Raw genomic sequence first — 25,493 nt, 5'->3', positions numbered from 1 at the left:
AATGTGGGAAAATGTGAAATTGTCCATTTTGGCAGGAAGAATAAAAAAGAACCATATTATCTAAATGGTGAGAGATTGCAAAGCTTGGAGATGCAAAGGGATCTGGGTGCCCTAGTGCATGAATCGCAAAAGGTTAGTATGCAGGTACAGCAAGTAAATAGGAAAGCTAATAGAACGTTATCGTTTATCGCGAGGGGAATTGAATACAAAAGTAGAGAGGTTATGCTTCAGCTATTTAGTGTGTGTGTGTGTGTGTGTGTGTATTGGAGGGTAGTTTATTATTTTACTTAGATAACTTTAAGTACAATAAAGTTAATTTCTTTCTTTGTTAAACTCAAGAAAACCTGTCACAAGAAACAGGAGCAGGAGTAGACCACATAGCCCATCGAGCCTGCTCCGCCATTCAATACGATCATGGCTGATCTTGGGCTTCAATTCCACTTTCCTGCCCGCTCCCCATATCCCTTGATTCCTTGAGAGACCAAAAATCTATCTTTCCCAGCCTCCAATGTATTCAATGATGGAGCATCCACAACCTTCTGGGGTAGAGAATTCCAAAGATTCACAACAGTTTGAGTGAGGTAATTTATCCTCATCTCAGTCCTGAATGATTGGCCCCTTATCCTGAGACTGTGCCCCCGTGTTCTAGATTCCCTGACCAGTGGGAACAATCTCTCAGTGTCTACCCTATCAAGCTTCTTTTTATGATTATAGCATGTAAATAGTTGAACACTCACTGAATTGGCAAGCATATCTACTTTTAAAAAGAAATAAACCTTGTTGCGGTCAAACAAGGAGAGGGACAAGAGGGGAGCTCTTCGACCCCTCCTCATCTGATCGTAACACTTAAAAAGAGGTGAAAATTAGTAACCTTTAGTTAGTCATTGCAAACCGGAAAGAAAGATCACAATATTTGTGCCGTTAACTTACCAAAGCAAATGCAATGGTTGAAACTGCAAGAGAACACAAAGAAAAGTAGAGAAAGCTGGAAGCCATGGTGCACACAGTGTATCTATCTCTGTGTGATTGGGACTTTGGCAATCAAGTTGTTAATGATGAGGACTTTGGCATTCAACTGCTTTGACAGCAAGAAACCCAGTGACAGAGGGAAAAAAGATTGCTGCCTTCTGTAAGCAAGGCGGAATGTCCCAAATGTAAACTTGGATACCTGTCTCACCTAATTATGCAACAAAACTAATCACGCGCTGTTACAAATGGGTGGACTTTGAGGATCATTTATCTGGGATGTTGATTATTCATGAGTGTTTAAGAAGTTCAAGACAGCCTCTGACAGCACCATTTTCTATGATAGTATTTATTGAAAATGCATTGAAGTCTCTTCCACTAATGGCAGCGCTGGAGTTATCAGTTGATAATGATCTTTGAGTTATGCTATGAAAGTGGGCTGTTGTTATTGTCCCAAGGGTCTTTGTCCTCTGCTCCTTGTTTTAATTTATCAGTTGCTATCATAGAATCTTGGAATGTTTACGTCACAGAAAGAGGACACTTGGCCCATTGTGTCTGTGCCGACTGCAAAAAAAGTCATCTGAACTCAGCATAAGTGGTTTCGGAGCATGACATGTGTTATATATGTATATATTGTTGTACTATCTGTAAAGTGTTAGGAACTAATTAGCCAGGAACAAGTTGTTATGTGTAAGTGTTCCAGTGGGGGGGCCTCATTCACGGCTGCACTGGGGAGTCATGTTATATGTAACACAAGAACCAGTTCAACCAGGTTCTACAGCACAAAGCATGGTGCTGAAATAAACCAGACTGACTCCAGCCTTTTCCAAGTTTAAAGTGTGATTCTTTCCAACATCTGGGAACTAGAAACAACATAAAGACGAAACATGGTGGTAGCGAGTGTCTGTGAGTAAACCTACAACATTTTTAAAAGCATCAGATTGAGAAAAGTGACCCAAATTCGTGCCAGAGAGAAAGACAGAAAAACTGAGTGACTCGTGCAAAAACTCTAAAAAAAAACCTAAATGTCAGTCGGGACAGGAATGAATGCACTGCTACAGTCCATAATGAATTGAGGAGTTGATGATGTTGTAGAGGCATTTGAGATGTTTAAGCAAACGTGCAATTTGGCATTCATTAGTTTCCTAAAAAGCACTAGTGAAGAGGAGAGGGTCAGCTATATCCTTCTGTGGGCTGGAGATAAAGGATTTAATTTATTTAACATCTGGGGCCTAAGCGGAGAGGACAGCAGAAATCCAGACAACATTTTTGAAAGACTCAGCACCCATCTCCAGCCAAAATCAAATCATCGGATATGTCGATATGAATTTCAAGACCTCAGACAGGAACTAGGTGAGCCTATTGACAATTTTGTAGCAAGATTGAAAAATGCAGCCAGAAAATGTAAATTTAAAGACACAGATGAACAGCTGATAGATCAGCTCATTTGGGGTTCTGCATATCCTGAAATACAGAAAGCTCTAATCAGACAGGACAAGCTCACAATATCACAGGCTGTAGACACTGCCAGAGCACATGAGGCCACGAGCAGACAGATGAACACTCTGACCTCCCAAATGGCTAGCCTTCAGTTAAGCCAAGAGACAGGCAGCAGGGTCAATGCAATGAAACAACAGCTAAAGAATGTACACCAAACAAAGAGAAAGAAGTGCAGAAGCTGTGGACGACCACATGAATTGACAGATAGAAGGAAATGTCCCACATATGGATCAATCTGTAGAGCTTATGGAAAGACCAATCACTGGGAAAAGATGTGCAGAACAAGGTAAGAAGGTGGTAGATGAGTTATCAGAGCCAGAGTAACAGGGCGAAGGAATTGTGAAAGAAACCAAAACATCCATACCCTGGAAGACGGCGATGGGTTTGAGAACATGATAGACATAGGAACCATAGAATTGCACAAAATGTCTGAATGTGACAGTTCCCAGAGAAAAGAAATTCATACAACCATTCAGGTCAGGAATAGGCTGAGAAATAAGCCCACAATGATAAATCTGAAGGTGAATATTGATACTGGAGTGCAAAGTAACACCATTCCGCTCGGACTATACCAGAAGATCTTTCCTGAAAATTTGGAGAAAAATGGTTAAGCAAGGGAAGGTGCTCTGAAACTAAACAACGTCATGCTAACAGCATACGGGGAACTGAGATTTGACAGCTAGGATCAACCCAAATCAGAGGGACACACAAAGGAAAAGATGTGAACTGTATGTTCTACGTCACAGAAACAGATGGTCCAGCTATCCTGGGGTTGAGCAGTTGTGAAGAGCTGCAGATTTTCTCAGTAAACCAGTAAGTGACATGACATCGCCTGTACAGCATGCTAACTCACCACTAAGAGCAACAAATGCCAAACCTACAAGACAGAGGCACAACATCTTACCACGCAAGCGATACAGTGAATAATATTTTAAAAAAAGAATACACGCTATAAAAGACTCTAAAAAGGGGTTCAGATTATTTCCAAAAGTCGGATGATAATCCTCTTTATTTATATTGACAGTTATATTGATATAGGGCAATATGTTTTAAAGAAAGAGGGATGTTATATATGTATATATTATACTATCTGTAAAGTGTTAGGAACTAATTAGCTAGGAACAAGTTGTTATGTGTAAGTGTTCCAGTGGGGAGCCTCAATTACGGCTTCACTGGGGAGTCATGTTATATGTAACACAAGAACCAGTTCAACCAGGTTTGACAGCATAAAGCATGGTGCTGAAATAAACAAGACTGACTCCAGCCTTTTCCAAGTTTAAAGTGTGATTCTTTCCAACATCTGGGAACCAGAAACAATATAAAGACGAAACAACATGCCTGAACGAAACTTGGCCTAATGATACTTGGTGAAGTACTAGGGGGTTAAATTTCGGGAGCAGCCCCTCTGTCTGCCCAGTGTTATCCCCCATGCATGGATGGTGAGGTCTGACAGGATATTGGGTCTCAGACCACAACGTAATGAAGACAGCAGGAGCAGGCATGGGTATGTGGTGAGGTATCATCAGGAGGGTCGTGCAGGCTGTGAATGGGGGTAATTAAGGGTGTAATCAGGGGTTGGAGAATAATTGGGGATTGTGGAGGCTGCAAATTGGGATGTGCAGGTAGTCATTAGGGGTTGAGACATTGCAGGGAGTAATTGGGGATCAGGGTGGTCTCGATCAGTGATTGGAAATCAGGGGTCGGGGTCATGACCTGGAGATCAGAGGTTGGGGATCTCAGGACCAGGAGCAGTGATGATCAGCATGGACTGTTGTAAATACTTAACTTTTTTTTTGGTTCATGCGGTGTTTATTGATGGTTTCACCTGAGTGTGCTTGCACTGGCTTTTTCAGAGTGGGAATGCGAAGCAGGCATCAGATGCTGTGTGCATCTGGCCTGACAACTGCTTCAGGCCTGGGTAGAGGCCACCTCTTATTTGTCCTTAACCAATATGGCGGGTGGCGCACATGTAGTCGGAGTGTCCTGTCTGGCATTTTGGGGACTTAGCAGGCCATGGAGTATCTGAGAAACATGCACTGCACAGCCCAATTTAATCTCCTGAATATTTTCAGCTAATCAGATAACTGTGAAATTGCCTCCTGATGGTTGGAAAGGCCCATTTAGAAACAAAGAGCAATGTTACGCAGGACACCTTTGTTGCTCTTCTGTATGGGGCTGATGCCCCGGCCTAAATTCCAGGATGAGTGACCTTTGTTTGTGACCCCGCCATGGTATCTGGGGTTGGGGGAGTTTAGCACTTTGCAAGCAACAGCCAGGCTTCTCACGCATCTGCCAGATTTGGGGAAGGGGAGAAGCACTGATGGTCGGTTGATTTTTTTTTATCCTACGAGCACCGGATTTTTACTTGATGGATCTTTTACTGGAGGGCGGATGAAGGCCAAGAAAGGGACCCTTTATTTGGGGTGGTGGGGGTAAGGGTGAGGGGGTGCTCAGGTCAAGAGAGAGGGCTGAACCCCCTGGTACTTGGTATTGAAACTACTGGAGCGGGCTGCCACGTCTGGGTCCCATGGAAATTCGGGGCCATTGGACCTTTTACAGCAACTGACCAAACAGCTGGGGCTTTAGTTTTAACATCTCGTCACAAAGACAAACTCTTTGACAATGTAGCACACCCTCGATACTGCACTGAAGTGTCCACTTAGATCATTTAATGGACTTTGTGTGAGCAAGAAGTGGTGAGATTAAGATGTAAATTTGAAGAGTTGGGTGGAAAAGAAAGTAATTACGAAACACTTTTTTAATTTGTTCTTGGTGTGTGGGCACCAAAAGGTGCTGGTGGGCCTCTGAAACACTGGTGATGCTAGGAAATTGCAGGATATCAACCCAGCAACAAACCACCATTAATTTTCCTTTGTGTCCACCACTGAGGAAAATGCAATATATTGAACGAGGAAAGAAATATCAATCTGTTACTTGATACTACGGGAGCCATCATTAAAACTATAGTTCACATGTGATTGCTTGATTGCTAAAGATCAGTACAGTACATCTGTGATAAAGGGATGAGTTCAAAGATCCAAACCTGAGTCAATCTATTGACTTTAATCGTGCCCAACTGGGCGGCCTCCTCAGGTGCTGAGATTCCTGGCTGCTGCTGGCAATATACCAAGACAATTAATTGGCCACTTAAGGGCCTCAATTGGCCTGGGGCTGGTGGGCCGTTTGCCACCTTCTCCGCCACTGATAAAACGGCAACGATGGCGAGTAGGCGACAGGAACGGCACCCACTTCCCCCCCCACCCCCCCCCCAACACTGTCTCCATCCCACTACCGGGAGGCGTAAAATTCCAGCCTATGTTTCGATGATCACCTTCATATCGATAAGGGGCGGCACAGTGGCGCAGTGGTTAGCACCGCAGCCTCACAGCTCCAGGGACCCGGGTTCGATTCCGGGTACTGGCTGTGTGGAGTTTGCAAGTTCTCCCTGTGTCTGCGTGGGTTTTCTCCGGGTGCTCCGGTTTCCTCCCACAAGCCAAAAGACTTGCAGGTTGATAGGTAAATTGGCCATTATAAATTGTCACTAGTATAGGTAGGTGGTAGGGAAATATAGGGACAGGTGGGGATGTTTGGTAGGAATATGGGATTAGTGTAGGATTAGTATAAATGGGTGGTTGATGTTCGGCACAGACTCGGTGGGCCGAAGGGCCTGTTTCAGTGCTGTATCTCTAATCTAATCAAGTTGCAAGATCTCACCTTGCCAGGATTAATTCATGTCTTTAATCTCCCACAGGGCCTTCAAGCATCCAGCAGGAGGTGGTGCAAGACTCCATCGAGGGGGTCACTCACTCTGAGGATGCACCGTCACAGGACTCACGCAGACCATGCACCAGCTCAGATACTCACTTCGGTGGGACCAGTAAAGAAGATATTCGGACTTTCACCTGGTGGCTCACACATCACAAGAGAGCAAGAGCAGATGGTGGAGACAGGGGCAGCAGTAGAGAGTCCATGGCTGGGGCATAGTTGTTATAGAAATGTAGGAAGAGGAGGAGGCCATTTCGCTCCTTGTGCCTGTTCCACCATTCAGTGAGATCATGGCTGATCTGTATCCTAACTCCATATATCTACCTTTGTCCCATATCCCTTAATATCTTTGGATCACCAAAAATTTATCAATCTCAGGTTTAAAATTCACAATTGACCGAGCATCAATTGCTGTTTACTGAAGAGAGTTCCAAACTTCTACCACTCTTTGTGTGTAGAAGTGTTTCCTAATTTCACACCTGAAAGGCCTGGTTCTAATTTTTCGACTCTGCTCTCTAGACCTAGACTCCCCAACCAGCGGAAATGGTTTCTCTCTGACCACCCTATCTGTTCCCCATGTCTCGCAAACTTCGATCAAATCACCCCTTAACCCTCTATGGTCTGCCTGAAAGCATGGTGGAAGCAGGTTCAGTGTTAACTTTAAGAAGGGAATTTGATAAAAAGGGAAAGTTTTGCAGGGCTATGGGAAAATGGCAGGGGGAGTGGGAATAATTGGGTAGCTCTTTCAAAGAGCCAGTACCGACATGATGGGCCGAATGATCACCTCCTGTGCAGCAAGATTCTCTGAGAAAAAGTATTTCCCTGTTAAATAAACAATATGTGTTACGCAGAATCTGTTTGTCTTTGTATCTTCTGAGATTAGTCTGTCCTCTTCGCTTGCAAACAGACACCTTTCTCCCATTCTCATCCGATTGCCCTATCACCCTGAGCGTGCTGCACCTAATCATTCTTTTAGTTCTGACAAATATTAACTCCCATAAACCCATTATAAATAGCAGTGAGATTTGGAAAGCCATTTCAGATGAAAGTTCATATATTTATTTTACAATTTGTTCTCTTCAAGTGCATGTACAAATGGATAAAATGCTGTGCTACTTCCAGAATTCTTTTTAAAATATTGTTTTTGAAAGACAAGCTATTATGTCAAAGTACTCATTACAGTAAATCATTCTACATTGTGCTTATACAAAGTTCTGGTCTCTGAGTACAAAGGGTAAAATTCAAACATTATAGACAGCCAGAGAAAATCCATAGGACTGATCCCGAGTGTCAAATGGCTAAGTTGAGAGGAAAGTTTGGATGGATTTTTGCTTGGAATTTCCTCAGAGCCGCTCCCAGCTTGCTCAAGATAATTTTTATTTTAACCGGACGTGTGGCAGAAACCCCATCAACATGTGTAAGTTCCCCTCCAAGCCACACACCATCCTGACTTGGAACTATGTCGCCGTTCCTTCACTGTCGCTGGGTCAAAATCCTGGAACTCCCTTCCTAACAGCACTGTGGGTGTACCTACCTCACGTGGACTGCAGCGGTTCAAGAAGGCGGTTCAACACCACCTTCTCAAGGGCAATTAGGGATGGGGAACGAATGCTGACCTAGCCAGTGACATCCCCAGAGAGAAAGCCTTGCATTTATATAGCATCTTTCACAACCTCAAGAAGACCCAAAGAGCTATACAGCCAATGAAGTGCTTTTGAAGCGTAGTCACTATTGTAATGCAGGAAACACAGCAGCCAATTTATGCACAGCAAGCTCCCACAAACAGCAATGAGATAATGACCAGATAGTCTGTTTTCTGTGATGTTGGTTGAGGGATAAATATTCGTCAGGACAGAGGTATATAAAGTATGGGCAATGGAAAAGGTTCAGTATGTAATATTGCTTTAAAGTAAATGACAAAAGGCAAGAGGACGCATCTTAAAGCTAGTTAAAGTCAATTGCAGATGGTGTTGGGAAATTATACTTCCCACAGCGATTAATGTATAAAGTAGATTCTTAGGAATGGTGTCGGAGGTTAAAATCCTGCAATCAGTTAAGAAATAATTGGATGCTGAATTGGAGGATATCAAGAGCTCACTGGATAGAGGAATTAAAACGGGCCATTTGTAACTATCTTCAGATTGTGTGATATCCATATTTTTAGAGATTAACATATAATTTGCATAATGCTTGCAGGGCAACATATTGGCTACAGCATGAGGTCAATAATATGGCCTCACATAACACCAGCACCTGTGCAGGAATGATCGGCTGTGCATTGCTGATGATGTTTCCAGGAGGGTGAATGATGGGCTGGGTACCAGCAGTCAGTTAAGGGCTGGCATGATGTTCCAGCACAGATGTGAAGAGCAATGATGGCACTAGGGCGGGTTTGCAGATGTAAAAGGGGTGGCAATGGGAAAGGTGCTGAATCTTGGGCCTCCCCTTTAACACCAGTTGCAAAAGGAGTAGCTCTACTGCTCCAGTCGCATTGTAGGGCAATCCGTTAGCATCTTAGTAACCCATCTGACATGCCTTCAGCTGCCTGGGCCCTAAGCTCTGGAATTCCCTCCCTAGACCTTTCCACTTCTCTCTCCTTTACGATGCTTCTAAAAACCTACTTCCTTGTCCACGTCACCTGTCCTAATACCACCTTATGTGATTTGGTGCCAAATTTTGTTCAATATCGCCCCCATGAAACGTCTTGGGACATTTTATATCATTAAAGGCGCCATATAAATGCAAGTTTTTGTTGTTTATGCACAAGCTCCTCGTGAGCTTTGTGTTGGGTAGCCACATTGAGAAATGCCGGGTATCTGCAGCATTGCAAGTTCAGGCCTCCACAGTCAATAGGGTGGCTGGCAGGCAGCCAGTGCATTTCAGACATCAGATACCCAGCCCCCATGTACAGCCTGGCTACCCGACCCGAACCCGACTAGATCTGACTACATGTGTCGGGTTCAGGTCGGGTCGGGTCTATATTCCAAGTCCAGCATTCGGGCTCGGGTCGGGTCGGGCTGGACACTGCTTCCAGGAAGTCACGGGATCATGCTTACCCATGATTCCCCACAACTCCAGCTGCAGGAGTAGCCTGCTGCCGGAACAGATGAAGGAGATTCGTATCGGGTCGGGTCGGGTCGGGTCGGGTCGGGTCGGGTGCGAAAAAAAATTAAAGGACTTGAGCTCGGGTCGGGTTTTAGTTTTATACCCGGGCCAGGCTTTACCCCTATATCTCGCACCAATGCTGCTGAACATGCAAGAAATAAAAGACACAATTTATTATTTTTATAACTCTGCTGGTGCTAATGCAAGGTTACCAAGAATTATATAAAATCTACAGCACAGAAAAAGGCCATTCAGCCCAAATGGGCTATGCCGGTATTTATACAGAAGAGAGGAGACACAAGGATCATTGGATAGGAGCAGAGGAGGAGGAATCAGTTGGTGAGATGTAGTGACTGTGTTGGGACAGATGAGAGTCTATTCACATTGGAAACTGCTGTTGAAACCGCCTGTGAAGGAGAAGCAGTGCGACAGAATGATCAATCAGGCAAGTGATGGAGAAAGGATTGTCAGTCTCATAGGTCCAATAAAAGTAATGCATTGATTATTGCTATGTAACACAAACATGAATATTTACAACGAAATATACAATTACAATCAAGAACTTTCATCAGAATAGAAGCTTCAATTAATAAAGTGAAATAGTTTGTTGTAAGGAATTATTGCTTCAAAATTGACAATTATCCTGACACGCAGAAAGATTTTTCAAATTTGTTCCAAACCCATAATAATCAGAGTTTTGGGCGAGATGCTTCACTGCTTGGTCATGAATTCACTTTTTTGAAAAAAACTGATCTTTTTCGGTGTGAATGATTTGCTGTTGGAAATGCTTACTGAAATGGGATTTGAATAAAATCCTGATATGAAACCAAGATGGCGGCTTGCAACATGGTTTGTTCATCTTGACTATCATCCTGAAATGAGGAGACAGAATAGTTTTGAGATTAACATTTATGCAGTAAGACTTTATCTTGTTTTTTCCGCCCTCTGAATTGTGCTTCAGCCCACTGATACTCGCTGTACACTGACAACAGTTTTGGCAACAGTCAAGAGTGCCTGCAGGGTGCTTCCCACCAATATGCTAACCCTGGTCCTGACCCCAGCTCTCACACACCCACAGTGCAGATTGTTGCTAGCATTTCAGATGCTAGGTTGAGCTTGGAGGTCTCGGAGTCAAGAAGGCAGCTCACCACTACCTTGTCAAGGGAAATTAGGGATGGGCAATAAATGCTGGCCTAGCCAGCGATCTCACATCCCATATGAATAAATAAAACAAAGCATTTGGACTATCCACTAGATATAAATAGGGTATGAAATTACACTCACCACAAAGTAATTATATGAAAATTGGTGCCGCAGTGTAAGATGGCCAATGAAGTTTCTGCTGCGATAATTTGGATCTCCCCATGGCATCGATGCACAAATAGGACAGACCTACAGGACAAAAATTCAAAGTTACAGGTAGAAAATACAGCCCTTTCATTGGTTGCCTCTTAGTCACAAGGCTGTGAGTTCAAGCTCCACTCCAGAACTTCAACACAAAAATGAAGACTGACACTCCAGTGCAGTATTGAGGGAGTGCTGCACTGTTGGAAGTGCTGAGTTTCATATGAGACATTAAGCTCAGTCTCTGTCTCCTCTCTCCCATGGTGTTACTTCAAAGAAGGGCAGGGGAGTTCTTCCTGGTGTCCTGGCCAATATTTATCCCTCAATCAACATCACTAAAACAGGCTATCTGGTCATGATCACCTTACTGTTTGTGGGATCTTGCTGTGTGCAAATTGGCTGCTGTGTTTCCTGTGACTGCACCGCAAAAGTACTTATTTGGCTGTAAAATGCTTTCGAATGTCTGGTGGTCGTGAAAGTTGCTATAGAAATGCAAGTCTTTCTATCCATCAACGTAATAAATTTCACAGACAATATTTAATTAATTTTTGAACAAGTAAACACCAAACACAACTGATATACCAGCATATCCCCCATGGAAATGGTCGTGGTGAAGCGAATATGGTGAGCAGAATTTTTGCCCCAATATGGGGGGTGAGAAGGCAGAAGGGTGGGCGCGTAATTCTGTCAGTTTGCCTGCACCATCCCATCCCCGGGCCATTTTCCTGGAAATGGGATGGGGGCGAAGAAGGGCTACCTATTCACAAATGGTGGATATCCAATTAAGGTAAGTAAAAGGCCAATAATCAGAGGCTGACTGGAATTTTCCAGTTGGTCTGTGGGCCCCCCATAGTTTCGGGAACAGGCCAGCTGCCTGGAGGCCGCTTCCCTATGGCAGACCGGGGGACCAGGGTATCAGGCAGGCTTTGAGGCCCTCCCCACCTACCTGGCCACAGCTGAAGGGATTTCCCCTCCATAATGGTGGCACAGCTGCTGAGGCCATTTTTAATGCACATTTTTTGAAGCTTGCAGAGACTGAAGTCAGGACAGACCAGGTCAGGACAGCAGATTTCCTTCCCTAAAGGACTTTAATGAGCCAGAAACGTCTTTACAACAAATAAAGAGTGCTGGAAATACGCAGCAGGTCAGGCAGCATCTGTGATTTTTCTGTTTTTGTTTCAGATTTCCAGCATCTGCAGTATTTTGCTTTTATCTTGGGTTTTTACAACAATTGACAATAGTTTCATGGTCACCATCAGCCTAACTTTTAATTCCAGATTTATTAATTGAATGCAAAATTTTGAGGTGGAATTTGAACCCATGTCCCCAAAGCATTAGCTTGGACTCTGGATTAATAATCTAGTGACATTACAACTATACCACCTCCCCCTAGCTTGGTTTATTTTCGGGAGCTTGTCTGAGTTGGAGAAAAAGAACGAAAGCCTTTCATGACCTCTTCATAAGTACTTCATTGGCTATAAAGAGCTTTAGGGACTCCTGAGTTCATGAAAGGCGCTATAGAAATGCAAGTTCTGTCAGTCTCTCTTTCTCTAACTCTAATCAATGCCATTCTGGCTGATGAGACTGACTCAGCAAAGGCCAATGATTGGACAGAGGGCCTCCTGGTCTAAATGTTATATATACTCACCAAGCCATGGGAGAGCATCTACTGCTTTTCTGCATGGAACTCACACACTGCAAATGTTTTGATCGCACAAACTATATAAAGATTAAGAAGCAACATGGCAGCACTTACCACTCGCTGGGGGTCATAAAAATGACTTGTAGTACAGTGTATTATTAAACCATCTTCATTATAGTTCCTGTCTTGGCAATATGGGCAGGTATAAGTTGATCTATTTGATTCCATGTAACTTGAAAGGAGAAAAAAATTGCTACATTATATTACTTTTAGGTTTCAGGCTTAAATGATAAAACAAACAGCACAAACACATCTGAAACAACTTTAAATACAACATTCAGCAACTTTATATATATATATATATATATATATATCTGACAAAAGGTCACACAGATCTAAAACAATGGGCTCAATTTTGTGGAGGTGAGGCTCCCTGCACTGGGCCGAAAAGGCAGGGAAAGCCCAGCTCTGCCTTTTCGTGCCCACTTCCATGCACCCCCCACCCCCCCCCCCCCCCCCCCGCCCCCCCCCCCACCACCAGAGCGATCTTCTGGTCTTTTTAAAGTTCTGGGAGCCGTGATCCCCATCCCTTTAAGGACTGAGATCCCGCCTCCGTGAGCTGCCAACCAATCAGAGGATCAGCGGCTCAGCAGTATCAGCAGAGCCACAGGGAGCAGTGGCCACTGCTGGTACTGCAGAGGCCTCGGATCCAGGACTCTGGACCCAAGGTGAGTAAGGCAAGGTAACCAGGGCCAGTCTGGAAGGCCCCAGCGAAGGAGGTGGGGGCATGATCGTACAGTCCAGGGGGATGGGGGTCCAGGGAGGGGGGGTAAAGTGGTTCCCAGTGGAGGTCCTCCATGAGCCACAGATTGCCCACAGAGGAGGGAACCCCCCCCCCCCCGCCACCCCACCTCCACAGGGAGGGCGCCTTATATTACAAGGCGACCTCCCCATTGTAGCGGAGGCCCCTCTCCAGCCGCTGGTAAGATCAACTGGATGGACTGTTAATCGGTCACCTAAGGGCCTCAACTGGCCTCTGGGTTGGAAGGCCGTCGTCGGCCTGTCCCACCCCCAGGAAGATCGCTGGGCAGTTGGGAGGTGATGGGCCCTCCATCCCGCTGCCCCCTTGCCATCCATCGCGATACTCAGTGCCCCCGCCTCTGAACCCACCTCAGGGTGCAACATAAAATCTCAGCCATTAACTCTGTTTCTTACCACAGGTGCTGCCTGACCTGCTGAGCGTTTCCAGCTTTTTCTGATTTTGTTTCAAATTTCCAGCAGCCGTAGTATTTTGCCTTTTGTTTACAAACTCCCAGCTTATGGGCTTAATCTTCAGGGGAGAATTTCCTGTGACTATTCTCTGATGGTCAGCAAACATCAGGAAATTGGGTGGGTTGTAGTGCATTTCTGTCTGATTTTCCTGTTTAATTGATGGAGAGTGATTGGGCAGATTGCCATTCAGTTACGCGCGCCTACCCACAGGATATCCTGCTATTCTTGGCTCCCAGGAAACCCAGTGCCCCTTTCTAAACTCTAATTAGTATTGGTCCAAGCTGCTCAACCTTTCCTCATAAGGCAACCTCTTCATCCCAGGAATCAGCCTAGTGAACCTTCTTTGAACTGCTTCCAGTGCAAGTCTATCCCTCCTTAAATAAGGAGACCAAAACTGTACATAGTACTCTAGATGTGGTCTCACCAATGCCCTGTACAGTTGTAGCAAGACTTCCCTACTTTTATACCCCATTCCCTTGCATAAAGGGCAACATTCCCTTTGCCTTCCTAATTACTTGCTGTACCTACATGCTGACTTTTTGTGATTCATGTACGAGGACGCTCAGATCCCACTGTACCGCAGCATTCTGCAGTCTCTCTCCATTTAAATAATAAACTGCTTTTCTATTCTTCCTACCAAAGTGGATAACCCGATATTTTCCCAATTTATACTCCATCTGCCAAATTTTTGCCCAATCACTTAACCTATCCATATCCCTTTGCAGACTCTCTGGGCCGGATTTTATTCCAGCGACGGGGGTACCGGTGGTGAGACAGAAGGTGGGGGGAGAGCCCGCCTCGGCCCTCCTTCAGACCCCCGTTGATATTTCATGGGGGAGGCCAATTCACAGGCTGTGAGTACTGCAGGAGGCCGAGGGCATTGGAGACCCTAGGACAGGTAAGTGGGGTGGGGTTCACCAGAGCCATTCAGGCAGGCCCTGGCAATGGTGTGGCAAGAGGCAGGGTTACTGAGGGTTGGGGCGTTCTTCCCATCGGGGGCAGCCATCGCCACCAAAGGGTCCTTGCTTGCCCCCAAAGCAGGTCTCACCTGGCGGTGCCTCCACACGGTGGCGTGCCCCTCCATCTTCAATAAAATCGGAGCAGAGGAAGGAGGAGGCCATTAAAAGTGGCAGCTAATTGGCTTAAAATTCCAGCCTCCATTTTCTATTAGTTAGCCTGTTCTCTATCCATGCTAATATATCACCCTCAACACCATCAGCTCTTATCTTGTGTAGTAACCTCTTATCAAATGCCTTTTGGAATCCAAATACACTACATCTACCAGTTCCCCTTTATCTACCCTGCTTGTTACAACCTCAAAGAACGTCAATAAACTTGTCAAACATAATTTTCCTTTCATAAAACCAAGTTGACTCTGCTTGATGGCACTATGATTTTCTAAATGTCCCGCTACTACATCCTTAGTGATGGATTCCAGCATTTTTCCAATGACAGATGTGAGGCTAACTGGAATATAGTTACTTGCTTTCTGTCTCCCTCCTTTCTTGAATTTCTATTTGATAGAGCCAGTAGGGAGAAACTGTTTACCCTGCCCAAGAGGGTTGATGACCAGAAGTCTTAGATTTAAAATAATTGACAAAAGAGAAAGGAGGGGAACTTAGTTCATACAAAGGTCTGCAATGCACCACCTGAAAGGGTGGTGGAAGCAGTTTCCATAAGAACTCAAAAGGCAATTGGACATATATGTGACGAGGACTAATTTACGGGGTTAGTAGGATAAAGCTGGAGTGTGGGGCTAAATTGACTAGCTCTTTCAAAGAGCCAGCACAGGCATGATGGGCTGAATGGCCTCCTTCTGTGCTGTAAGATTCTATGGCCCTGATCTCGACAAGAATGGAATGGGCAGGCGGGGGCTGGGTTACTTTCAGGAAACCCTTAAATTGCCTCCACAAATCTTTGTATGGACCAAAGACTGAAGCAGTAGCAATGAAATGCCACTACTTTAACTGTAGCAGAAATTTGTTAGTGATTTGTAATTTGCGGTGTACATAATCCATTAAACCACTCGCAAAACAGTGACACATTACGTAAAATTTTCTCCAGTCACTGAATATCTAATGAGGTGTTAAGTAACAAAGAGGCACTGTTTACAAGCACTAAATTAGGTTTACCAACAAACAGGATTTCATTTGCACTAATTTCAAGTTGGAGCTGCCCCAGAGTCTAACGAATTCATGAACAAACCAAACAAACAATCTGTTAACATGGTCACGTGGTACTGGGGACAACGTGTCGAAGAGTCTCCTGATTACCACAGCATCCATCCATGAATGATTGTATGTGGGACTGACTGTCTCAGGGTGGATGGCTCTGAGCTGTCACACGTGAGCTGAACATGTGTTCAGTTGGTATCATACATACGAGTTCACTTTGTTCTCCCGGCAGGTTAGAAGCTTACGTGTGTGACGCAGGTGTTGGCTGAGGAGGTGTACTGGCTTCAGAGGGTCCACCGTACTCCTCCAGGTACTTTGAGCAGGTTTCTGTGTGCGCCCTCATGTTGATTAAGAGCACCTGAATAAGACCCCACACTTTCATTAGACATCGAAATGTAGGAATACAGGAACAGGAGGAGGCCATTCAGCCCCTCAAGCCTGTTCTGCCATTTAATGACATCATGGCTGATTTGCGATCTAATTCCCGATGCCCATCTTTGTGCCACATCCCTTAACACCTGGGGATAACAAAGAATCTATCAATCTCAGATTTAAAATTTACAATTGTTTGAGCATCAACTGACATTTGTAGAAGAGAGTTCCAAATTTCGACCAACCTTTGTACGTAAAAGTATTTCCTAGGCTGGTATTTTACCAGTGGCAGATGTGCACTTTGCCACCCAGAGAGGCCTCCCTGTGGCCTCAGTGTGCGGGGGTGGGGGTCCTTCCTGCTCGGGCACCTTGTGCCCCAGGGAGGGCCCCCAGGCAGCAATGTGCTGCCCCACTGGAACAGCCGGCCCAACCTCGCGATCGACACCCCCTCCCCCCAACGCCGGCCACGGCCCTCACCAGGGCCTGCTTGATTGGCCCCAGCAATCCACTTACCTGCACTCCGGGGCCTCCTCATTGGTCACAACTCCCGGTGGTGCTGCTGGGGCTGAAGAGCTGCCAGCTCTCTGATTGGTTGCAGCTCTTGGAGGCGGGTCCTCCTGCCTCAGGAGAAATGGAAGCCATGACTGCAGACAGTAAATTGCCTGAGGACTGTAAAATATGGGAGTGGCTTCCAGGGTTGGTGGCGACAGGCTGGCCCCCTGACTCTCCAGCCGGCGGGTGTGGCCACTGCTTCCGTATTAAATCCCAGCCCTCATTTCACTCCTGAGAGGCCTGGCTCTAATTTTTAGACTAGGCCCCCAAGTCTTAGACTCACCAACCAGTGGAAATAGTTTCTCTCTATCCACCCTATCTGTTCCCCTTAATATCTTGAAATAGATAACACTCGCTGCTATTTCTCAGAATTATACAAGTTATCTGAAAGCATTTCTTACCAAAAGTATATTAAAACGTTTTTTTTTCAAGAATATCCTATCATTACCTTGGTCTTATAATGAATACTGGGCTGGAAGCCCTGAAGGGACATACATTTTTACCGTAGTTAGTCAACAGTGAAAGCAACACTCTGTACCCTTACAAACTCAGAGCTGGTGAATCTGGTGCATTTGTCTTGACATGGACAAAAATCGGTTGCGCATCTTAAATACAGAGGCCCCTGCAACACCTGTTGCCACTGTGACATTGCAAAAAATGAAATACAAATAATGAAAACAGCGGCCCTCAATATTCTGTATCCATTTCAGTGCAATGATGAGATATTTGTGAGGGGTTTGAGGGAAATCAGTATGGCGCTCAACGTCACTGGATCTCTGTCCCTTCTGTTGTCCCTTGGTTGTGAGGTCTGGTGGCAAAGGTACTTTTCATTCGTTTTCTTTCTCTGTGGATATCACAGGTGACCTAATAGGTCTTTAGATTATGATGGGGTTTGATAGTGTCGACGTAGAGATATGTTTCCACTTGTGGAGGAGTCTAAAACCAGAGGCTATAAATCTAAGATAATCACGAATAAATCCAATAAGGAATTCAGGAGAAACTTCTTTACCCAGAGAGTGGTGAGAATGTGGAACTCGCTACCACAGGGAGTGGTTGAGACGAATAGTATAAAAGCATTTAGGGGAATGCTAAATAAACATATGAGGGAGAAAGGAATAGCAGGATATGCTGATAAGGTGAGATGAAGAGGGGTGGGACGAGGCTCATGTGGAGCATAAACACTGGCATGGACCAGTTGGGCCGAATGGCCTGTTTCTATGCTGTACATTCAATGTAATTCTACATAACTTGGGGTATCTTAAGGAAACTGGCAATTTGTGAAATGAGAAACTTTTTCTGTCTATTAGGAACTTCTTTGTCTGATCTTGTTGACATTGATGCTACTTTTCACAATCTTTCAGTAGGCATCGCAGCTCCACTGCAAATAGACCAGATACTGAACTGCAGTAGCCACATAAATACTTTGGCTACAAGAGCAGGTCAGAGGCTGGGAATTCAGCAGCGAGTAACTCACCTCCTGACTCCCCAAAGCCTGTCCACCATCTACAAGGCACAAGTCAGGAGTCTGATGGAATACTCTCCACTTGCCTGGATGGGTGCAGCTCCAACAACACTCAAGAAGCTCGACACCATCCAGGACAAAGCAGCCTGCTTGATTGGCACCCCACCCACTCCCTCCATCTCCAATGCACAGTGGCAGCAGTGTGTACCATCTACAAGATTCACGGCAACAACTTACCAAGGCTCCTTAAACAGCACCTTCCAAACACGTGACCTCTACCAACTGGAAGGACAAATGCATGGGAACACCACCACCTGCAAGTTCCCCTCCAAGTCACACACCTGGAACTGTATCGCCGTTCCTTCACTATCACTGGGTGAAAATCCTGGAACTCCTTCCCTAACAGCACTGGGGGTGTACCTACCTCACATGGAGTCATTTACGGCAGAGAAAGAGGCCATTTGGCCCATTGAGTACATGCTGGAGGAATCCAGTCAGACCCACTCCCCCACTCGATTCCCCTAGTCCTACAAGTTTATTTCCTTCACGTACCCATGCAATTTCCTTTTGAAATCATTGATTGTTTCTGCTTCCTTTGGAAGGTGCTGTTGAAGAAGCCTTGGTGCATTGCTGCAGTGCATTTTGTAGATGGTACACACTGCTGCCACTGTGCGTCGGTGGTGGAGGGAGTGAATGTTTGTAGATGGGGTACCAATCAAGCGGGCTGCTTTGTCCTGGATGGTGTCGAGCTTCTTGAGTGTTGTTGGAGCTGCACCCATCCAGGCAAGTGGAGAGGACTCCATCACACTCCTGACTTGTGCCTTGTAGATGGTGGACAGGCTTTGGGGAGGAAGGAGGTGAGTTACTCACTGCAGAATTCCCAGCCTCTGACCTGTTCTTACAGGCACAGTATTTATATGGCTGGTCCAGTTGCTTTTCTGGTCAATGGCAGCCCCAGGATGTTGATGGTGGGGGAATTCAGCAATAGTACTGCTGTTAACTGTCAAGGGGAGTTAGTCATTGCCTGGCACTTGTGTGGCGCAAATGTTGCAACAGTGACTGGAGGTTAAAAGTACATTTGTTCACCATATAGCACTTGGGACATGCTGAGATTGTGCAAAATGTGATATAAGTGCAATTAATTTCCTTCAGCAACCTCCAAGTCACAAAAATATAATGAAAGTTATTGAGACAGGATCTGGCCTGTGGGAAACCGCACTGCCAGCCAATTGGTAGATTATTTCCTTACATATACTCCTCAGCTTTCTTCCTAACCATCCTTTGTTAGTTATCAATCTAAGACTGATGTATTTGTTTTATTCCTTCCTTAAATCTGGGGGAATGTTGGTTTCTTTTCAGTCCTCATCCCCTCCCTATCCACTGCATTGTCAGGAATCACTTTGGGATCCTGCTTGATTCATGGAGTTGGGCTCTAACATTGGAAATTTGGACTGGCTCAGAGGCACAGTTGGTCCGCAGGTGAACAGTCCTATTTGGCCATTGTTACACTGGCGCATTGGAACACCTGGACTCATGCGTCCCTGTCTTCAGGTGTGCGACCAAATCTAAACAAAGTGATTCCTGACAATGCAGTGGCCCACTGACATCATCAGAGTGCGCCAAGCTACATCTTGCCAGGACTAACTGGCACATGCGTGGGATGACGTCATCGTGTATCCGCACCTGGTCCATCTTCGCGCATGCGCGATAAAGCGTCATTGGGTATCCAGCCCCCCACTCGCCTGCAGGAAGCGGCTGAATGGGAGACTTTGAGGCTGGAGCTCTCTCCCCTCGGCAACTCGCTCCAGGCCTTGATGCTTCCTCCTCTCAGCCGCTCGCTCCAGATCTCGCTGCTCCCCCCCAACTCCCCTGGCCGATTGTTCCTCGCTTCACACCACTCTGCTCTCCAGCCGCTCGCTCTCCGGCCACTCACTCCCCACTTTCCCACCCACACCCCCCTTCCAGCCGCTAGCTCTAGGCCGTGCCACTTTCCTCCTCTCATCCACTTGCTCCTAAGTCGCCCCTTCTGGCCCGCCTTGCTTCTTCGGACGGTGCGTGGAGAATGATCAAACGTAGGAGCGAGTGGGTGAGAAGAGGGAAGCGGTGCCACCTGTAACTAGCGGCTGTGGGGGCGGGAGGCGGGAAGCAACCGACTGACCGGAAAGCGGATGGTGCGAGGGGGGAAACAATCTGCCAGGGAAGTGGGGGGAAGGGCAGCGAGGACTGGAGCAAGTGGCTCTGGGGGGGGAGAAAGCGAGTTGCCGAGGGGGGAGAGCGGCCAGTGGGGCGGGAGCTAGTAGCTGCGTTCGGGTGAAATCAGTCCTGGTCAGTCATATAAACGAATCACAATAATGAATTGGCAGCATATTTTAGACTCTGCCTGATTTTCTTTTCCATCGATTGGGGTGACAACTCACCATCTTCCAATGGAAATTCAATCCTAAAATTCCTTTTGTATTTAATAGGATTACTGGAATATTAAATGGATCTGAGGATTACAGTTAGTATCCTATAACTACATAGCATATTACTGGGCTTCCATCCAACTTAATGTAAGGTTAGTTTGCTGGAATGATCTAGCCATAAGCATTTGATGTTCCAGTTGAAGAGCCTGCATTTGCGTATGTGCAACTACTGCGCCACCTAGTGGTTGCATTGTCAGCAAACGCGGCCATCTAAAATACACTTGACTTCTCTGTGCTGTGAGATTACACTGCCAATCGTAAGACTGTGTTTGACTTTAAAGTGTCTCAGACTTAGTATGAGAAATCCCTCAGAGTTTGTTCAAATTTCGTACATTATGAGATGTGCATACTCTGCACCCGAACACAACAAATGCAGCCAAAACACCAAGCGTCTGCTCTTCATTGACTAACCTCAATGTCACAACTTCTGCAATTTGCTTTCTTGGTCATCATCCGTTTCTCAATGTCCGTGGCACGTTGCTCCATTTTAGAAGTGGGTGCTCGACATAAAGAACATTTTCCATCATTGACATTGAAGTTTGTAATGTGGCAATCTTGGCAAAAGCTGAAAGGAAAAGTTATAGAGACACAGTAAGGCTGGGACTGCTTTCGATATAAAAGAAAAGGGTGACCTGATAATGGTCTTTAGAATTATGAAGGGTTTCGCTGGGGCAGACGTAGAAAAAATTTTTCCACTTGTGGGGGAGACCAAAACTAGGGACCATCAATATATGATAGTCACTAATAAATCCAATAGAGAATTCAGGAGAAACTTCTTTACCCAGAGAGTGGTGAGAATGTGGAACTCGCTACCATGGGGAGTGGTTGAGGCGAATAGTATAGATGCATTTAATGGGAAGCTGGATAAACATATGAGCAAGAAAGGAATAGGTGGAAGAAGGCTGCTGTGTATCATAAACTGAAGCACATACTAGTTGGGTCGTCTGGCCTGTTTCTGTGCTGTAAATTCTATGTAATCTTACTTTGTAAGGTAGAGTTGTGTGAAATGGCATTGGCAAATCTTGGATTGGAATTGATTGAATTCTTGCAGGGAAAAGGTTATTATTAATGGTAGTAGCTCTGCCTGCAAGGAGACCATGACTAATAGTGTCTCACAGAAATCGGTAATCGGACCATTGCTCGTCACAATCATAGAATTGTACAGCACAGAAAGAGGCCATTCGGCTTGTTGTGTCTGTACTGGCTCTCTGCAAGAGCTGGTCCGAAGACCCTCCCAATTAATCCCACTGCCCTGCTCTTTCCCCATAGCCCTACAAATCTTTCCCCTTTAATTATTTATCCAATTCTCTCTTGGAAGTTACTATTGAATCTGCCTCCACTCCCTTTCAGGCAGAGCATTCCTGATGACTACATTTCGCTGCGCAAAATATTCATGCCGCCTGTTTTTTTCCCCCCCAGTTATCTTAGGTCTGTGTCCTCTGGTAACTGACCCTTATTTACTCCATGGAAACTCTTCATGATTTTGAACACCTCCAGTAAATCTCCCCCTAACCTTCCCTGCTCCAAGGAAAACAGCCTCAGTTCCTCCAGTCTCTCCACGTAACTGAAGTCCAGCATCCCTGGTACCATTCTGGTAAATCCCCTCTGTCGCCTCTCCAAGGCTTCGACATCCTTCCTAAATTGTGGTGCCCAGAATTGGCTGGAATCTTTATCAATGATTTGGATGCAGGCGTGGGGGAACTGCCTGCAAATTCACGGATTTGTGCGAGTGTTGGATTGGGAAAAACAACTACATGCCAATCTAGACGTCTTGGCAGAATGTGCCAGTGTCTGGCAGAGGTAATTTATTTCGACTTATGTAGCGTTATGCACTTGGGTAGGACTAATGCCAACCACAGGTATGTGATACAGGATCCAAAGTAAAGTCTATTGACTGTCATTGAGACCTCAGTATGAGGGTATACAAATTTAAGCTTCAAGACATTGTTATAGCAAAAGCAAACAGTGTGTTGGATGGATCACGAGGATGAACCAATATCAAACAATAAGCATTATACATTCCACATATAATATATGCATTATATGTGCTCACGGACCTACACTGGCTTCCATTCTGGCATTGCCTCAATTTTAAAATTCTCATCCTTGTTTTTAAGTCCCTCCCTATCTTAGCAACCTCTACCAGCTCTACACCCCTCCTAAATCATAGAATTATAGAAAGTTTACTGCAAAGAAAGAGGCCACTTGGCCCATCGTGTCTGTGCTGGCTGAAAAACGATCCACCTATTCTAATCCCACCTTCCAGCATTTGGTCCGTAGCCCTGCAGATTACGGCACTTGAGGTGCATATCCAGACTCCTTTTGAATGAGTTGAGGGTCTCTGCCTCAACTACCCTTTCAGGCCATCACCATCCTCTGGGTGAAAAAATGTTTCCTCATCTCCCCTCTAATTTTTCTACCAATCACTTTAAATCTATACCCCTTCGTCACTGACCTCTCTGCTAAGGTGAATAGGCCCTTCACCTCCACTCTATCCAGGCCCCTCAACATTTTGTATATTTCAATCAAATCTCCCTCAGCCTTCTCTGTTCCAAGGAGAACAACCCCAGCCTATCCAATCTTTCCTCATCGCTGTGCTTTTCCAATCCTGGCAACACCCTCGTAAATCTCCTCTGTACCCTCTCTAGTGCAATTACATCCTTTCTGTAATGAGGTGACCAGAACTGCACACAGTACTCAAGTTGTGACCGAACCAATGAGTTATACAGTTCCAGTATAACCCCCCTGCTCTTATATTCTATACCTCGGCTAATAATGGAAAGGATTCCATATGCCTTCTCTGTGTTCCTCCAATTCTGGCCTCTTGCCCATCCCTGATTTTAATCGCTCCACCATTGGCGGCCGTGCCTTCAGCTGCCTGAGCCCTAAGCTCTGGAATTCCCTCCCTAAACCTGTCTGCCTCTCTCTCAGCCCTTCCTCCTTTAAGATACTTCTTGAAACCTAACTCTTTGAACAGGTTTTTGGTCACCTGTTCTAATATCACATAGAAACACAGAATAAATTAATGGCAAAGAAGGAGGCCATTTGGCCCATTATGTCCATGTCAGACATCTCCGTATGTGGCTCGGCGTGAAAAGCATACCTGTGCAGTCACTGAGTAAGCAAGGGCTGGACCAGAAGTGTCTGTACTCACACAAGCAGGAGAGCTAGCTGAATGGCTCCTATTGCCTCCAACCCAGCACAGTTATCCCACTGCTAAACTGGTATGTTTTATGCCCGGGAAATGGGCATCCGCATATAAATTCGTACACCACTGTTCAATTCAAAATAAGAATGATTCTTTAAAAAAAGTATCAGAAAAATTTGGATAGTGTGATATTTTTATCAATTAAAAGTACGTTCCATAAAGATGTAAAACACTGAATTTATTTAAGTGTAGGCAGAACATACTCGAAAAGGAAACATTTGCAAGGCTGTGGTGAAAGAGCAGGGGAGTGGAACTAGTTGAATATCTCTTTGAAAGAGCTAGCACAGACAGTGCGGGCCAAATGGTCTCCCTCTGTGCTGTCACTTTCTAAAACAGCTGTGGGTGTAGACAGGTTGACTATTATTTCCTGGCTTTCTTAAAACAAGTCCAAAGATACATTTGAAACTCCTCTAAGCACGGCTCGCTCACTCACCCAATCCTGTCCCCTTCAAGCTAGCTGATATTAGTCAAATCTACACATGTCCAAGTCAACCTGCATAAACAACTTAACAATTGAATTAGGTAATAAAGCAAACTGAATTGTTTTTAAAAAGCAGGGCATAATCTGATACTAAGGCTCCAACTTTATTGACAACCATAGAACAAAATCATTGAATTATAGAACTGTTACAGCACAGAAGGAGGCTATTCGGTCCCTCGTGTCGGTGCTGGTTCTCTGCAAGAGCAACTCTCCTGCTCCCACTCTCCCACCTTTTCCTCGTAGCCCTGCACTTTTTTTCTCTTCAGATAATTATCCAGTTCCCCTTTGAAAGCCCTGATTGAATCTGCCTCCACCACACTCTCAGGCAGTGCATTCCAGACCCGAACTGCTCACTGTGTAGAAAAGCTTTTCTTCATGTCGCCTTTAGTTCTTTTGCCAATCACCTTAAATCTGTGTCCTCTTGTCCTCAACCCTGCCACCAGTGGGAACAGTTTCTCCCTATCCACTCTGTCCAGACCCCTCATGATTTTGAACACCCCTATCAAATCTCCCCTCAACCTTCTGTAAGAACAACCCCAGCTTCACAAAACTGGGAACAAATGAGAGCAATTCACTGGAAAGTGTGAAATCTCCAAGCTCTTTGTTTTCCAGATTTTACTTACACATGTCCACACTGTGTTTTTATAGGTCTCTCCAGTGTCTGCAAGCAAACTGGGCACTCGAAATCCATATCTCCATCTGAATCTATCTGATCCAGGTCTTCAGTGTGTTTCGTAGATGACTTGTGACTGTCCCCATCCAGGATCACACTCAGCAATGATTTAAATAAAGACAGAAAAGCCAAATGAAGGGAGAGAAACGAGTGAGTTTTCAAGACAGGCAAACTGAAAATGAAACTGCAGTACATCGATTGTTTTTGTATCTACTTCACTTGGTAAATCGGGAAGTCCCGAATACTTTCAAAATTCCCCTTCTGAAAATGCAGGTGCTATCTTAATTCTGGGAATTCAGGATGACGTGCACTTTCCACATTGTCCTTCAGGATTTGCATTTACTGCAGGATGAGATTTGTCGAACTAAGGGAATTTTCACATCTCACACTTAATGACAGCCAGAACCATTTTCTAAAATTTCCCAAAGGTGCAGGAATGAATAGTCTTAGCCTCAAATTGTTGTCTATGTTTCTTTTTAAAAGAACAAATTGTTGCCCTAAGTACACCACAC

The 25,493-nt window shown here is 45.2% G+C and overlaps 2 protein-coding genes and 1 long non-coding RNA gene across 3 annotated transcripts in view; 1 reads left to right on the top strand and 2 right to left on the bottom strand.

Moving 5' to 3' along the window:
* mep1ba (meprin A subunit beta a) overlaps positions 1–1,137 on the bottom strand; it is a 50,769-nt gene extending 49,632 nt beyond the window's left edge. The window contains exon 1 of the mRNA XM_068031140.1: positions 931–1,137. Coding sequence (XP_067887241.1) covers positions 931–996 — 66 coding nt within the window. The 5' untranslated portion in view covers positions 997–1,137. The remainder of the gene's footprint in view (positions 1–930) is intronic.
* Positions 1–7,074, top strand: part of LOC137369746 (uncharacterized) — a 36,575-nt gene extending 29,501 nt beyond the window's left edge. Inside the window, exon 3 of the long non-coding RNA XR_010975004.1 lies at positions 6,218–7,074. This is a non-coding gene — a long non-coding RNA (uncharacterized lncRNA). The remainder of the gene's footprint in view (positions 1–6,217) is intronic.
* A 193-nt stretch (positions 7,075–7,267) lies between these two features.
* On the bottom strand, positions 7,268–25,191 carry LOC137369744 (E3 ubiquitin-protein ligase RNF166). Its single transcript, XM_068031139.1, has 7 exons — positions 24,932–25,191; positions 21,031–21,184; positions 16,014–16,126; positions 12,437–12,554; positions 10,621–10,728; positions 10,129–10,208; positions 7,268–9,743 (listed from the first exon to the last, which is right to left on the bottom strand). Exons 1-7 carry the CDS (start codon positions 25,174–25,176, stop codon positions 9,716–9,718), a joined length of 846 nt encoding a protein of 281 aa, XP_067887240.1. The 5' UTR covers positions 25,177–25,191; the 3' UTR covers positions 7,268–9,715.
* Between the last annotated feature and the right edge of the window lie 302 nt (positions 25,192–25,493).

Source organism: Heterodontus francisci, chromosome 5 (genome assembly GCF_036365525.1).
Source record: "Heterodontus francisci isolate sHetFra1 chromosome 5, sHetFra1.hap1, whole genome shotgun sequence".
Lineage (NCBI taxonomy): Eukaryota > Metazoa > Chordata > Chondrichthyes > Heterodontiformes > Heterodontidae > Heterodontus > Heterodontus francisci.
The sequence above is the reverse complement of the archived record's forward strand: the minus strand, read 5'-3'. Positions and strand labels throughout refer to the sequence as shown.